The following is a 17378-nucleotide window of genomic DNA, read 5'->3' as shown; positions in this document are numbered from 1 at the left end:
TCCATGGGTTTTTATGTGGTAACTTTAAAAACATTTTAGCTTAAGTTTGAATAATATTTTCTGAGCTTTTAAGTGATAAAAACAATATTAACTTTGCTTAATGATTATCTTTGTCATGATCAATTGTTGTCTTCATCTTTACCATTCATTGTCTTCGCCTTTTTCTTCATTTTTTTCATTGTTGACTTTATATTTTTCTTCTTTTGTTTATATATTTGTCTTCATTAAAAACCTAACCAAGGTCAAGGAAAGACTCTTCTTCACATCAATAACAATAATCAAAACTCCACCGATCATACCAAAACAACATGTTAGACGCTTTTCACATGCATCTGAGTGATAACCCTGATATTAATTGCTATCATTTATCCACCTCTAAACGAGCGAAACTACCGTTCTTGGTATCTTTCAATCAATGTAGATATTCGATCCAAAAGCAAATTAGGGTTTCTTTGTGAAATCCTAATTCGTCTCGATTCTTCAAGTCATACCTCTCTTGCTTAGGATTCTTGTAACACAGTGGTTATGACATGGCTCACAAATTCATTTGAACCAAAGATTGCAAAAATTATACTCTGGATAGATACTGCAATGTCTAGAAAGACTTACAAAATAGATATCGTCAAGGATACATTTTTATGGTTTCAAGCCTTCAAGAGGAAATTTTCTCACTCAAGCAACACAATTCAATAATTACCCAGTATTTCACCATACTTAAAAAGCTTTGACAAGAACTTTACAACTTTCGACTCACCCCAACCTATACTTTCTCAATTAATTGTTCTTGCATTCTACTTCCTACCATCAAAGAGTACAAATATAATCACTGTGTCATTCGTTTTCTGAAAGGCCTCAATAAACAATGCACCATTGTTCACTCCAATATAATGCTCATGAAATCCCTTCCCTTATCATCAAGGTTTTTTCTCTTCTCATCCAGTAAGAAAGATAATTTACTACCCCCATTGATGAAGATAATTTACTATCCCCAACTAGTTGAACCGGCCATTTTAGTTCAATATTTAAAACATTGATATATTATGCAATAGTTATATAGGATAAAAACAACTTTTGTTCTCATTTTAATTGTATACATAGTATAAATATTATTCATTTCATCTTAAAATATGTGCTTATATGCTATTTTTTTTTTTAAAAAAAAACTTTATTGTCATCAAATGCTTGAAAGTGGATAAGTCCACAACAATATTTTCATATACACTTTCAATTTTGTATTCTAATTTCAATTTTTCATTAAAAAAACCAGGATTAAAATAAAGAAATCCATAACACATATAATTTAAAATTCATAATTTTAAAACACGTTGAAAATCAATAAACACCATATAATACTAAGATAAATTAATTATTTGTATAGAAAAAACTTATTTGAAATCTAATTTATGTTGAGAGCATAATCTAAGTTAAGTAACTCAAGCCCAAACCCGAGTTAATTAGGGTTTGTTATATTAGTTACTTAGTGCACAAGTCACAAATTTGTATATATACACATATAAGTAACTCAGTTTTTACAATAGCTTTCAATAATACAATTTTTCTCACTAATTCTTTTCATTCTCTCTATTTCTCTCCTCACTTAAAGTGTCTCACACACTAACTAACAAATTGGTATAGAGGTCTGGTTACGTTCTTCGTCGTGTTTTCAAGAATCACTCATAGGTGATCGTGTTTTTCGGGATCGTGGCTTGCTAAACAATCGCTTCAAAGATGAACGGTAACAATGGGAATATTCCAAATTATCTTCCAATTCTTGACGGCAAAAATTGGATCCGATGGAGTAAAAAAATGCAATCATTGTTTGGCTTTCATGAAACCCTAGAAATGGTTACTAATGGTGTTGTTACGCTTGCTCATAATGCAACCGAAGCCCAGAGAACCGTCCACGAGGATGCCAAGAAGAAGGATTACAAGGCGGCGTTTTGTATTCAATCGGCAGTCACGGTGAACTTTGGTTGGATTTCTCATGCTGGATTAACGAATGAGGCATGAGATATTCTTGTCAAGTATTACGTAGGAGGTGAGAAGGTGAAAGTTGTCAGATTCCAGGCGCTACGAAGGAAGTATGAATTACTGCAGATGGGAGAAGATGAAAACATGCAGACTATGTTGCAAAAAATGTAGAATCGTGTTCATCTCGTGAAAGGCTGTGGTGAAGCCTTAGCTGATAAGATGGTGGTTGAAAAGGTAATGCATATGTTAAACTCTCACATTGATCACGTTATCGTAGCTATTCAAGAATCCAACAATCTTGAAACTATGAAACTGGAAGACTTAGTTGGTTCGTTGGAGGCAAATGAGTTGCAGATTGTTGGGACGAAAGGGGTCCAAGATTCAATACAAGCACTACATGCACGCAAACATGAAATAAGCATGGTTGTTCCAATAAGTCCAAAGGTAAATGAGACAAGACTCTGAGTAAAAATTCTTGGGTGAATCCTCAAAAGCATAAAGTATATGATAGAGCTTCTGAATCCTCGAGGGAGGAGAATGAATCTCATATCAGAAAGACAAGAAAAGTGTGTAGTGCTATAACTGTGAAAAGGTGTCATTTGGCCAAGAATTATTGGTACAAAAAGACAAGGGAGTGACAAAAGGCAAGCAAATGTTGGACGTCAAGATTCAGATGATATGGTGCTTATGGTTGTAGTGACAGATGAGCAAGTCAACTCCAAGATATGATTTCTTAATACATGATAGTGATCAACATCAATAAACATAATGATGAATGTTGAATTACAACTCAATTAATTAAACCAACTACTATGCATTATGATACGAATATAGGCGCTAGTGTGATGTACAAGAAACACAAACAAAAGACTCAAATAAACCCTAGCACAAAGATATTCAATCCTAGCGAACACCACTTCAATCATAAGGAATGAGTCCTTAAATAGCAATGCAATTTTGGGCTTTACTACTTTGGATATCAGTTGTGACCTCGTCTAGAATTATAGCGGATTAAGTTGGATTTGATTTGTTCTACAAAAGCCTCCCACAAAAGATAAGATATGGTTTTAATTCATATTCAAATTTAAATCTTCATTTAAATTGATTTGATCTTCAATCAAACTCTCAAACAAATCACAATCACACATTGTTAGAAGATATCAACAAATCTGATTGAAATCTATAATATAAGAAAATTAATGGCTCTGGAAAAGTCTACAATACCCTTATTTGATTTTTTTGCCACCACATTAAAATTATGGTTATTTGGTCTTTGCACCATAAAGTTGTTAATTTTATTATTAAAATAATACAACCCTTATATTTTATCAAACTTATCAAATTTCTCTCCATTCTCTATTTTTTTTTCTTTCATCACTTTCTCACTTCTTTCTTCCAAAAAAACATATTTATTATTCATCTATATATTTTTATATATGAAAAATGGTATTTATGATCCAAATATTTTTTATTGAAAAATGGCATAGGCCAAAAAATTTATTATTGATCTAAATATTTTTATATACGAAAATTTAATATTATTCATCCAAATATTTTTGTAAATGATACCTAAACAAAAATAATATTTGTTTACAGAAAAAATCTATTATTTACGAAAAATGGTATTTATGATCTAAATATTTTTTTATTCAAAAATAGTATACGGGAAAAAACCTACTATTGATCTAAATATTTTTATATACAAAATTTACTATTGATCCAAATATTTTTGTAAATGATACCTAAACAAAAATGAAATATGTATATGGGAAAAAATTTATTATTTATCTAAATATTTTTATATACGAGAAATGGTATTTATGATCAAATATTTTTTATCCAAAAATGGTATACGGAAAAAAAACCTATTATTGATCTAAATATTTTTATATACAAAAATTTAATATTGATCCAAATATTTTTGTAAATAATACCTAAACAAAAATAATATTTGTATACAGAAAAAAATCTATTATTCACGAAAAATGGTATTTACGATATAAATATTTTTTATTCAAAAATGGTATATAAAAAAATGGTATACGGAAAAAAAATCTACTATTGATCTAAATGTTTTTATCAGTGTTTTAAAAACCGGACCGGTCATCAAACCGGTTAAGGTACTGGGTCACTGGTTCATCAGTCGAACCACTGGGTCACTGGTCGAACCGCATGACCAAACCAGATTAAACCTGTCATTATAATAAAACTATATAGGTATAAAATTGGTCGAACCGGATCATTCAATCTCTAAAAAAATTATAACTATCACTTAAAAGCTGATCCATTAACAGCATAATCTATAAATAAGGCTCTTAAAAATCACAAATTTAGTTCAATATTAAACATAAGTATTACATATAACAAAGTAGTACAAATTACAAAGTCTAATTGCAACATAAACTAATTGAGTACTTTAGAACTAAAACACTCAAATATCTATTAAACATAAGTCTTGCTTTATACATAGCTCGATAGAGATATCCCATAGCCGGCTTATCTTCACTATCAACAATACGCAACACACGTCAATACATATCACACAACTATTTTATATTCAACTTATATACTAATTGATAGATACCATATTCCTATATGCCATATTGAATGATAAATATACTAAATGTAAGAATCAAGTTGAAATCGAAAGTCAATCATATAAAATAAGCAAACAATACGTGATGATTTATATAATATAGTCATTTTCAGTCTAACAAACATGAAGTCATGCAACAACTTGATTCCAAGTACTATAGATTATAGAGTTTATTAATTATAATATAAAGCTTATTATGAATTAGAGTATATTTTAAAATAGTTGTACCAAATAGTTAGACGGTATTGTTTAGTAATTGTACTCAAAATTGGAGTTGGGTTAGAAAAGACTTCATACTACATAAACTACATACTATTTTTTCTTCTCTTTTTATCTTTTAACAGCCACACACATCAATACATATCACACAACTATTTTATCTTCTCTTTTCAGCAGCCACACACATCAATACAATATCACACAACTATTTTTTCTTCTCTTTTCAGCAGCCACACACATCAATACAATACATATCACACAACTATTTTTTCTTCACATCGTGAACAAATGAAAACAGATCAATACATAAACCATAGGGATATATTTTCACATCGTGAACAAACAGAAACTTTAAGTGAAAGTGTGTTGATAATAATACAAATCAATATTAATTTCACAATAAATCACCAAGAACAACAACAACAAAATCAGTAATATTAATTTCAACAATTTCAATTTCAATATGGTGGTGCTGCAAGATTGAAGATGGAGGCGCGGTGGCGGGGAAGAAAACGGCCGCCGACGGAGATTCTAGCAAACGACGGTTGTTGTTGTTCTTGCGTATTTTGCGTTTTCCTCTTTCTGGAGATTGAAAATAGGATGGTTTATGTTTCTGGTACTCTGGTTCCTGAATGAAAGCGTGAATTTTTTAAAAAAATTTTAAAACACTCAAAACGACGTCGTTTTAAGTAAAAGAAAATTAAAAAAAAAGCAATTGAACCACCGGTTTTCCCGGTTCATATCGGTTCGCACCGGTTTCCTCCGGTTCAACGACAAAGGAGATCCGTCAAGTGAATCCGGCCGGTTCCCGGTCCAACCGGTCCGACCGGGCGGTCCGGTTTTCACAACACTGGTTTTTATATATGAAATTTACTATTGATTCAAATATTTTTGTAAATGATACCTAAACAAAAATGAAGTATGTATACAGAAAAAAATCTATTATTGATTTAAATATTTTTATACACGGAAAATGGTATTTATGATCAAATATTTTTGATTAAAAAATGATATACGAGAAAAAATCTATTATTAATCTAAATATTTTTATATACGAAATAATCAGTTATTTATCCAAACTGCAACAAACTTGACTTGCTGTCAAGACCCAAATGTTGTATACATGCTGAAACATCTTGTATATTCTATGTTATTTTGCATGATACGACCGATAAAAAACAGTAGATTTTTTAGATTATTTTAAACTTCTGAAAATTTCGGATAAAAAACTTATATATGAAGAAAGTGTTATGACTTAGTTAAAATATGATTTTTATGTGTATGGTTTTATAGTACTTGAAATATTATGACTGTACATGATTTTGTATACTTTTTGGTTAATATTAAAAATACTATGACTTAGTTAAAATATGATTTTTATGTGTATGATTTTATAGTATTTGCAATATTATGACTGTACATGAAATATAACTAAATGGTGTATATGAAATAGGGTGTAAATAGATTTAAATAAAATATAATTGTTCATTCATAAATGGCGTATTTACGCTCAATTTTTATAAAAATAGGGTGTAATTAAGAACGTATCTATACCCAATTTTTATTAAAATAGGGTGTAATTAAGAACGTATCTACACCCGATTTTTATTAAAATTGAGTGTAATTAAGAACGTAATTACACCCGATTTTTATTAAAATAGGGTGTAATTAAGAACGTATTTACACCCGATTTTTATTAAAACAGGGTGTAATTAAAAACGTAATTATGTCCAATTACAACCGATTTTTGTTAAAATAGGGTGTAACGTAGAACGTATTTACACCCGATATTTTTAAAATGGGGAGTAATTAAGAACGTATTTACACCCGATTTTAATTAAAATAGGGTGTAAACTAGAACGTATTTACACCCATTTTAAACAAGTGTAAATTCGTTAAACATTTCTTACCCAGTGGATATACACCCGATTTTTATTAAAAATAATGGGTGTAAATTTAATAAAAAAACGGGTGTAAATTAACATTTTTGTACTAGTGTGGTTGTAATGGCAGATGAGCATGTCGACTCCAAGATATGATTTCTTAATACATAGTGATCAACATCAATAAACATAATGATGAATGTTGAATTACAACTCGATTAAATAAACCAACTACTATGCGTTATGATACGAATATAGACGCTAGCGTGATGTACAAGAAACACAAACAAAAGACTCAAATAAACCCTAGCACAAAGATATTCGATCCTAGCGCACACCACTTCAAACAAAAGGAATGAGTCCTTAAATAGCAATGCAATTTTGGGCTTTACTCCTTTGGATATCAGTTGCCATCTCGGCTAAAATTATAGCGGATTAAGTTGGAATTGATTTGTTCTACAAAAGCCTCCCACAAAAGATAAGATATGGTTTTAATTTAGATTCAAATTTAAATCTTCATTTAAATTGATTTGATCTTTAATCAAACTCTCAAACAAATCACAATCACACATTGTTAGAAGATAGCAACAAATCTGATTGAAATTCAATTAGAAAATTCACTCCAAACTATTGACTTACTGTCAAGCCCAAATATTATATACATGCTAAAACATCTTATATACTCTATGTTGTTTTGCTTGATACGGCCGATCAAAAAACAGTAGATTTTTTAGATTGCGACACTTTGTATTTTAAACTTCTGAAAATTTCGGATAAAAAACTATCTACCGTTTATTATATTTTTATATGTTAAATATCTCATCTTAGATAATTAAACAAGAACATTGAATTAAATTAGAAAATTGACTCTCCAATACAACCGTTGATCTGGTATATGATCTATGGACAAATTGACTCCCTAATACTTTTTTGGAAAAGATATGTGTCTATGATGTTTTTGGCTAGAAAAGCGGTGTGACTGTCAAACTTCAACGTGTCCTTATGTCAGCGACACCTTCCAATGTCGACAACAACAACGTTTCGGTTTTATTTTTTTCCACTTCACAGTGTTGATAAGCTTTTTTGTCTCTTTCCCTCCTTATACCTTTTTGCCAACACAAACGTTTGAACGAAATGCAAGTTTCTGAATTTTGTCCTTCCATTCTATGAACCATATTTTCTGAGTCTCATTGCTTCTACTCCCTCTTTCTCTCTGTAGTCTTGTATTTCCATTTTCTAGTAATTATGGCTGCTCTATCTTCTTTGTCATTCTCAGCAATGAACTCACAGAGAAAATCAACTCTTCCTTCTACTCGTTTCCTTGCTTCCAGTTCTGATATCTTTGGAATTCGGACAGATTCCTCGTACCATTGTGTCGGTGTTCGAGCTGCCAATTCGGCAACTAAAATGGTTGTCCAATGCATGTCTTCTGTTACAGGTTTGTGCCTTTATTTATTTTAGTTTACCTTTGCATGCATGATTAGGACTTGGGCAAGTAAAGCCAATTACCAAAGCAATCTGCAGTAGAATGTTTTGAAGCTTAGGTATGATTTATGAGTGTATGACATGGTGTAAAAAGTTTTAAATTATTAGAAAGAGGTAACAAGGGAGCTTGTTGTGTGATTGCCTTCTATTTCTGCATTATTTTTACTGATAAATTGTTAGTATATATAATAGAAGAAAATGAATCTTATTATCTACTGCAGATGTTCCTAGTGTTTCTGAGACAAAGTTAAATTTCCTAAAGGCATATAAGCGACCGATCCCGAGTATCTATAACAATGTGCTGCAGGAGCTCATTGTCCAGCAACATTTGATGAGATACAAGACATCATACCGTTATGATCCTGTATTTGCTCTTGGTTTTGTCACTATATATGATAAATTCATGGAAGGTTATTCGAGTGAAGAAGACCGAGAGACCATCTTCAAAGCTTACATTAATGCACTGAAGGAAGATCCAGAGCAATACAGGTTAGGGGGTTGATTGGTTGTTCTGTTTTATTGCTCTTTATTTCACATTGTTATTCTTGAACTAAACCTTTGACTCAATGGTGTTTTTGTTTTGTTACCCTCTACAGAATAGATGCAAAAAAGTTGGAAGAGTGGGCTAGGGCTCAAAATTCATCTTCTCTGGTTAATTTTTCATCCAAAGAAGGAGAAGTTGAAGGGATTTTGAAGGATATTGCAGAAAGAGCAGGAGGAAAGGGCGATTTTAGTTATAGTCGTTTCTTTGCGGTAGGCCTTTTTCGCCTTCTTGAGTTGGCAAATGCAACAGAACCAACAGTTTTAGACAAGGTAGCTCAATTCATTCAAGGCATTATGCATGACATATGATTTGAATTATTCAAATCAATGTTTTTATTATTGTTTTCTATTTTACAATTGTTGAAGTTGAACCTATAAACAGCTTTGTGCGGCTTTGAACATCAACAAAAAAAGCGTTGATCGGGACTTAGATGTGTATCGTATGCTGCTTTCCAAGCTGGTTCAAGCAAAAGAGTTGCTGAGAGAATATATTGACAGGTAGATATTTAATATTTCAATGCCCTTCAGGCTTAAGTTGTTCTCATCATCTCTGCTGTCACGGCTTTTCGTTTTGAATTTGGTATAACTGCAGTTATAACTTTTCTAAGCATGTGTTTGGTTTAATGGTAGAGATCATCATAATTGATTTTAGATTCTATCAAACATGATTTAAAGTAAAAATATATATATATCTTTATAGTGTCAAATAAAGTTGATTTTGCTTCTAAACCTCAATTTGACTAGATGTGATAAAAAGCAACTTTTGCAACAGGTAAAGATACTCAAACATCTATATACAGATTCAACATTCTATCCTATGTACACATTTTTCAGAAAATATGAGATTACAAAACTTGTTACTTCTGAGAATCGGACTATTTTACTTCTGACATTACCTAATCGGACAAAACTTGTTTACAAAAGTTGTTTATAATTTTATTGTTAAATTTGTGAAAATCGGACTATTTTACTTGAGATTACCTAATCTGATATTCTATCTGCACTATAAGTATGAGTATGCTATCATTACAACTTGATGTGACAGATTTATCGTTACAACTTGATGGTAATTTTCAGCAAGATTTTGATTCATTGAAATGTTTTTTTACTCCAGGGAGAAGAAGAAAAGTGAAGAAAGGGCGGAACCACAGAAGGCTAATGGGGCCGTTTCAAAATGTTTGGGGCAACAACTTTCTGTTCTGTAACTATGGTCTTCTGAAATGATCTCCATGTGAAGATTTCTTATCCTTCACATGATTTGTCATAATCCAACGAGTCGGATAAGCAATAATCAGCATGATTTCACATACGGCTAAAACCACAAATGACCCGTCCAACACGATTTGGGCGTATTTTGTTGTTTTTACCTCGCAGTCACCAATGTATTTTACAGTTCTCGAAAGAAAGCCCGAAGACATACCTTCTGACTACATAAATCTTTTTCTATATTTCAGCATGTACACTGAGTTGGACATCAATTTCATGGTTAAAATTTACTATCATTAGTTACTGATTTGTACCAACAATTGCATTTTTCTCCTTTTAGAAAGTTGTATGGTTCTCTGTTCCTCCCTCCTCCATAGCCACAATGTAGATGTTAAGAAGAGTATATTCAATCGTCAACTCTCCCCAAACACTAAATTTAAAAATTGTGGAAGATTTTCAAATAATTTATTAAAACCTCTTGTTTTTGTCACTCGAAAGAAACTAGAAACACCGTCACAGGCGACACTAGTTTGAATATGTATTTCAACTGAAAATATGTATTTCAACTGCAAAGACATTCAGAAAAAATCAATTATTGCATTCTCAATTCTAAATTACAATCACCATGTTTGCAGACATAATGCTGCTAGAATTGAGCAAACAGGTGATATAATAGATGGAGGCTACGATAAATAAACACACATAAGGTCTAAGCAACTGGCTAGACAATGTCAACAGCATAATGTTAAAGAATGGTGTAATAGGGAAAAACCTAACTGAGATGAGCAATATCTACTTCATCTGGGATTTTGAATGTTTCAGCTGCACCAAACTTTCGAAATTCATCAGCTAAACTGTCTTCATCATCATCATCGTCTTCCTCAGCATCATGATGATAAGGTGACGAGGGATCATGCACACTTTTAGACTTGGATTCATGAGTGGCAAGCATGTTAACCTGGCCGTGGTGCGAAATCTCTACCAAAACCGTATCATCATCAACTGGGAGAGGTTGCTTCCAAGGCTCCCCATCAATCCTCATGTATGTATGATCTGCTGCACCTTTGTGAAACTCAAAGCGGATTCTTTTTGCCTAATGACAAGATCATTTCAAGTCATTTTAAACATTCAAATCCATAAAATAATAATAATTGGCACGGATGGCAAGTAAACTATTGGAAAGTGTTTCCAAGAGAAAAACATGATTAAGATATGTATGCAATATTTCATTGTATCCCATACCTGAGCAAGGCGAGTTCCATGTCCATTTGGATGAAGTAAAACAAGTCCATGCCAGGCATCTCGAAAACCAACAACTTCAATAAGACCATCATCTACATATGGAGGTGTAAACTCTGCCTGTATTTGATCAAGTTAGCATATTTAGAGCTTTGTTTGGTGATTGCATAATTATTACTACTTCCACTACTAACACCTAGATTATAAAAATTACAGGGAAACCAAGTTTAATAAATAATAAAAAAATTCAGAATCAGTTATAAATTTACATCACGTCGCCTCCTTCTGTTTGGTGTACCCCATGGATTAAATCCACCAGAAAAGCTAGGCAAGTTAAGACATACAATTGATCGGATGCTGCAAATAAAATGAAAAACAGGTAGCAAACACATCAGATGTTATCCAAGCAGTAAACCATAACAGAAAAATATTAACGGCCATGTGGCTATAAAATATCCGTACTCAAGAAGTTAACATTGTGATGAAACGCTAGTCATCAAATAACTAACAATTGATATATGTGTGGCTATTGATCTATGATATTTTCCAAATGTAGTTTTTGCTAGATATATGCCCAATGAGCTTCTAGCTTAATAGACATAACCAAGTTGTAAGACTTCAGTATGATGTTGGTGTGGAAGTTTCAATCCTCCACTAGAATGTACTGTACTCTCCACAGCCCAATTTTTTACAACTTCAATATTACCAAAATAGAAAGGTAAGAAATCACAAAATGCTCTACCTGGAAGGTATTTCTAGATCTTCCCAAAGACCATGTGCTTTCATGACTTTGACTTTTCCCATATGTGCTATGTTCCTGCAGTCAAAGATCAAATTAAGTTTACATAACTGTTCCTCAGAACTACTAAATATAGAAGAAAAAAATTGCTTAAGAAGGACCTATGAGGATAGATACAATGATATTACGTGTGTAATTGGGTGCATATGTGTGCGCAATTCATTGGTCTAAACAAGTAATGAAGAATGAAAGAACTGCATAGTTAAAGGACCAGCTGCAAGTTTTAATATTAACTGATTTTAAAAAATAGATTTCCAGTGTCATGTATGTATTATGCAAGATAAAGCTGTCTATAGTATATCCATAATAGAATCAACACTTTTCTAGATCCCACTGGTGAGAGCTCATAGCCCCAGGCTGCTCTTTTATTTGTGTAGGCATATATCACCACAGCTATGAACTTTCATGGCTTTGCAACAAGGACCTATATTAGATGCTTCATGAACTCACTCTGGTAAAAGGAACCTTAAAATCATAAAACGAAAACATATAAATCTTTTGTTCAATCAATGACAGATCTACATGAACTGACCTGGATGGAGGATGGAATAAGGAAGCTAAAAACCATCCTTGTGTGCATCCAAGCTTAGCATAAGTGCTCTGACACAATTTTAAATAGAATCACAAAATCAATCACAAAAAAGAAAAATGGATAATGAAAGTACATCTTGGTGGTATGAAACTACATATTCCAATGATTAATGAAAGAATCGGCGGAGTTGTTGAAAATAAGATCAGGACCCATGTATTTATTGTATAGGATTGACATATTGTATCATATCAGATTGTGTAAATAGAAATAAAATACTTTGTAATTAGTCTATTAATCTTTAGTAGTGTTGCTATTAACTTCAGCAAAATAATACTTTTATGCATTTTTTTATAGTTATGCAGAAACAATGATATACCTGATTAACCAGCTGATTTTTGAATTTTTCAGGGTGCAATTTTCGTTCAGAATGAAATGCATAAGACACTTGAGCATCCATTCCTACAATCAGAAGTCACAGATTTTTCAACCACTGCTAAAGCAAGAAGAATTGATGGAATTTAGGGGGGGTCACAAAAAATTCCTTCTATTAGATTCTTGACAATAAAATACAATCAGAAAAGGGAAAAAATAGTCAAAGCTAAAAGCAATTAGCACTACTGATGAAGATAATCAATGAATTTTACTGAATAAGCCAACTAACAACAATATACGAAATGTTTCCATCATTCATATTCATACTTTTCACAGCTTATGTGAAAAAGTAAGGTTTTATTGCTAAAGTTAATTTAATTGAATTTTGCAATTTAATAATTTGATATTACTCACTAATACTTAACCAAGATCAAAGGATGTGAAAACAGACAAAATTGAACATTGTAATGTAAATCCAATTAAATCAACTAATTCATCCTTACTATAATTCTTACCCATGCTGAAGTAATTCCAAAATCCACCTCGAAAAGTATGGCAACCTTCCTGAAGAACAGTAAGAAACAACCACACAAAGAGTAGAGTGATTAGAAAAGAAGCTTGAACTTCTGTAACAGATTTACAAAGAACTCCTATCACCACCCAGTATACTATGTAAATTTCATTAGTAAAAATCAAGGATAAAAGTTAAAATATGCACTTATTTTGCTGTTTGTGCTTGAGGAATACAAGGCTCCTGCCCATAATAGATCATAACAAAAATTTCACCCCAAACTAAGTGTGATTTAGTTGCAAACCCTATATCATCTACTCATCCTACAAATAATTGCAAAGTGTAGTGCCCAGTAACCATGAACTGGATGTAGTATGAAATTGCTAAAAGTGAATAGTATAGTGTCTTACTATATTAAGTTCATCTGTCTCTGACACACGATGGAAGGCATGCAGAGAATGGGGCAAATCAAGAGGTGCAATAGGTTCACAAGCACCATGTTTCGGAATCTTCATCCGCATAAGAAGGTGCCAGCTGAGGATTAAGGAAAAAACAGAAAGTATCAGCCAAGCAACTAATATAATAAATCTACAAAAATATTTGTTAAAGATGATCTTGAACAAAAAGTAGCCCTTAAAAATTGTCACAAATTTTCTTTGGATAAAGGAGCATTCAGAACTTGAGAAGTCAGTAAGGGAGAAACAAAGTGCTCATTAAGGCTTAAACTATTGGAACCACACTCAAAAATGCCCCATAAGAGGATATAATATGATGATGATAAAATAGTATGAACAGTGAGCCAAAAAAATAATAATATTAAACAGTTAGCATGATGGTTTGTGATTAACTACCTATATGACACCACAGAAGATATCATATTGAGCTGGTACACAGCAAAAGGTAATAAATACTAAATTGAAAAAGAAATTACAGGTTTCAATTATGATATCAATTAATTGATTTCATATTGAAGGGTTCTGCAGTTATTGCAACTATACTTTCATTTACGCAGTACTGAATCAATTTCGGGTTTTATCCATAACCTGGCAAGTATCGTACTTGCTAAATCATTTTATAACCGACATTCCTTAGAATTTTCCCAATAGTAGGAAGAAATGTAACTATAGACTCATATGCGAGATATTTAAACAGTAGAATAACTAATAAGATGAAAGAAAAGGAGGAAAGTTCATTACTTGTCAATTCTCATTTCCTTAGCTTTCATTACTTGATTTAGAAATGACAAAACAGATTGCTCATCGGTTCCCGGGTTTTTCTTTCCCTGCAATACAGCAGAAAACATGATGATATACGGGATCCATCATTTTTATATACTTTTCTAAAGAGATTTATCATCCGTCACAGCAACTGCTCAACCTCAACACCACATTGAAAGGCATACTAAGAACCACAATCTTTAAATATAGGAAACCTGTGTATAGTTAATTAAAAGGAAATAATAACCAAGTAAATGACGACACCCGAAAAGCTCAGAAATAAACCAGCATAATATGCACACTCTAAAGCGCATCCGGTCAAACCAGGAACACAAGTCTTGAAAATTAAAAATTCTTAGCTTGTAAAAACAAATCATGGCAGAGGCAGTATATGTTATAAGCATACTTTAAGGTTTCATTCAAAGCAGTGTAGAAATGTGATTTCCTACCCAACCAAATGCAAATGGTAGATTATTCCCTGTGCCCAACGGAACCGTGGCTATGGGGGGCGAATGAGATAATTTGAGATCACAAACAACTCCAAGCAACCAACCAGCTGTTCCATCACCCCCTGCAACCTAGAGACAAAATACACATCAAAATCTCAAACGAAAAAAAGAAAAAGAAAACATTTGCATATAAAATTGAACAAAATGGGTAAAACATGTTATCATTATATAAATTTAAAAAATTAAAAATTAAAATTTTAGTTGCAACCATGGTTTAAAATTGCAATCCACAACCGCAACCGCAATTGCAGCCTCAATATTTCTGATGTGGTAGCCTCTATAACCGCATTGAACAGCAATTGCGATGTGAATTAAAACCATGTGTCCAGCCGCCATTAGAAATCACATCAGACAATTTCGCCCATGTTTCTTCAAGTATTTTCATCAAAACACAATTTCAGAAACCAAAAACTCAGTTTATTTCCTATGTAATGAAAAATCTTAACATAAGTGTTTTTTAATGCTATATTTCAAAAATCTGCCAATTAAAATTCACGTTGCAACAGCCGCAATGCGTATTGCAATGACCGCAATTTAAAACCATGGTTGCAACCATTGTGGTTTGTGAGGGCTATCTGTGTTTTGCTCCATGCAACTGAAGTTCACCGTCACAGCCTGTTGTGAACTTGCAATTGCAGCAATCACATGAATCGAAAAAAACTTCCAATGTTAGTTGAAACAGAATCACATTAAAATGAAATTTTAACTTACAATTAATCTGAGTCTCTCCATAGTCGATATAGCAAGTGGATCACCCTGAACCTTAAGGTTTTCCAAATTAGCATAAATTCTGCTCAGAACCTTATCCGGAGTCTCTTCCCCCAAATCATAAACCTAAACAAACAAATAAACAAACACAAGCAATATTCATTCCTGCATACCAACAAGCAAAACTCTTAAAATTCATAAAACTAAAATCTAAGAATATAAAACCTGTTTATCTTTGAGAAGTGCACGATAGGTTTTCAACAGCTCTCCACCTAACTGACCACCACTCTTAGAGTTAACAAAAACAAGCACCGGACACTTCGGTCCATCGCCGACGATCTGGCCATGATCAACCTCAGAATTCGGCACCAGAACGTGATTCGGGATCCAAAAGTTCTTCAGGAATTCAGAATCGCGTGACGCCATTGTCGCATTCAGTTAGAAATGATAGTAATTCAGTTACTGAAATTGAATTACAGAAAAAGCGATTAAAGAACTAAATAAGTGATTTGAAAGCACATGTGACATTGACAATTAGTTACTACAAATCGTTATTATGAAATTCAGCAATTGCGATTATTGGATAAGTTAAATGGTGAAACGTGATTATGAAAGAGAGTGTGATTGTGAGGTTGTTGAGTTGTGAAAATGAAATGAAAACGGAAATGAACGCGATTTTTTTTACCTGGTGATGTGATTGTGAAGAAGCGTGATGATTGATGAAGAGGAAGCAGAATTGAGAGGGAGTTTATGGAAAAGAATGGAGCCAATAAGGAAAAGCAGAATTTATGTATGATAATGATTTTTCATAGTTTTAGTTAGTATGACAATAATTTCATTCAAAAATATAATTCCTATTTAATCAATAAAATAAAATAAAGTTTGACTTTATAGTCTCATTAGTTTAATAATAATAATTGAACTTATCGTAAGAGTATAGTAAAGTTAAACTTTAAAGAATTCAATGGATTGGATCTAATCTACATATTTAAAAAAATCAAATTTATTTTAAAGTTTTATGTCCAGCTTTTTTTTCAACTTTTTTAAAATGATTTTAATAACATTACATATTTTTGTTAAAATAAAAATTATAAAGAACTTTTAATTAATATACACCAATAGAAATGACAAACAGACATATCTCCTCTTTAGTCGGCTCACATCTTTAAAGCCTAATACTTACACAAATTAAAGTTAATACTTGTGTAAGTAAAAACCTACAAAAATGGGACAGACGGAGTGCACATATTATGACATGCAGATCTGAAATATTAATTTGATATGCAAAAGAAATGCTGACAAAATAGACATATTCGATAACTCGGATATGTTTTGTCATCCAAATATAAAGAGATTTTACATATAAAATGTGATCATTAAATTTTTACTAAATAAATATACAATGATTGCGATGAATTAATCTTGTAAAAAATTTACATAAAAAGTCCATAACAATTAATTTTCTTTTAAAAGAAAAATTTTGCATATGAAAAATTAATTTAAATAACTTTTTTATAAATATTATTTAGATATTATATTATTTTGCTATATTTTTTTATAAATAAAAAATTCAATAAATTTGGAATTA

General features: G+C 31.9%; 2 protein-coding genes across 2 annotated transcripts; one reads left to right on the top strand and one right to left on the bottom strand.

The window, feature by feature from the left end:
- The first annotated feature begins 7777 nt into the window (after positions 1 to 7777).
- Positions 7778 to 10199, top strand: LOC131653737 (protein THYLAKOID FORMATION1, chloroplastic-like). Its single transcript, XM_058924009.1, has 5 exons — positions 7778 to 8107; positions 8376 to 8643; positions 8751 to 8967; positions 9080 to 9195; positions 9812 to 10199. The coding sequence occupies exons 1-5, from the start codon at positions 7915 to 7917 to the stop codon at positions 9900 to 9902; spliced, it is 885 nt and encodes a 294-aa protein (XP_058779992.1). The 5' UTR covers positions 7778 to 7914; the 3' UTR covers positions 9903 to 10199.
- Positions 10200 to 10444: 245 nt separating this feature from the next.
- LOC131653736 (diacylglycerol kinase 5-like) lies at positions 10445 to 16608 on the bottom strand. Its single transcript, XM_058924008.1, has 13 exons — positions 16476 to 16608; positions 16016 to 16252; positions 15794 to 15916; positions 15023 to 15151; positions 14553 to 14638; positions 13767 to 13890; positions 13361 to 13409; positions 12850 to 12932; positions 12474 to 12541; positions 11885 to 11959; positions 11412 to 11499; positions 11146 to 11262; positions 10445 to 10996 (listed from the first exon to the last, which is right to left on the bottom strand). Exons 2-13 carry the CDS (start codon positions 16214 to 16216, stop codon positions 10676 to 10678), a joined length of 1464 nt encoding a protein of 487 aa, XP_058779991.1. The 5' UTR covers positions 16217 to 16252; positions 16476 to 16608; the 3' UTR covers positions 10445 to 10675.
- Between the last annotated feature and the right edge of the window lie 770 nt (positions 16609 to 17378).

This window comes from Vicia villosa, linkage group LG2 (genome assembly GCF_029867415.1).
Source record: "Vicia villosa cultivar HV-30 ecotype Madison, WI linkage group LG2, Vvil1.0, whole genome shotgun sequence".
NCBI classification, from domain to species: Eukaryota; Viridiplantae; Streptophyta; class Magnoliopsida; order Fabales; family Fabaceae; genus Vicia; species Vicia villosa.
This window is presented reverse-complemented; position numbering and strand designations above follow the sequence as displayed.

Bases quoted from the DNA above. Each gene is read 5' to 3' on its own strand.
- LOC131653737 (XM_058924009.1), top strand. From the start codon at position 7,915: ATGGCTGCTCTATCTTCTTTGTCATTCTCAGCAATGAACTCACAGAGA. The intron at 8,108-8,375 runs GTTTGTGCCTTT...TATCTACTGCAG, and splicing joins ATGCATGTCTTCTGTTACAG to ATGTTCCTAGTGTTTCTGAG. The intron at 9,196-9,811 runs GTAGATATTTAA...TTTTTACTCCAG, and splicing joins CTGAGAGAATATATTGACAG to GGAGAAGAAGAAAAGTGAAG.
- LOC131653736 (XM_058924008.1), bottom strand. From the start codon at position 16,216: ATGGCGTCACGCGATTCTGAATTCCTGAAGAACTTTTGGATCCCGAAT. The intron at 15,152-15,793 runs GTAAGTTAAAAT...TTTTGTCTCTAG, and splicing joins TGGAGAGACTCAGATTAATT to GTTGCAGGGGGTGATGGAAC. The intron at 12,542-12,849 runs GTATATCATTGT...AAATTGTGTCAG, and splicing joins AAAATCAGCTGGTTAATCAG to AGCACTTATGCTAAGCTTGG.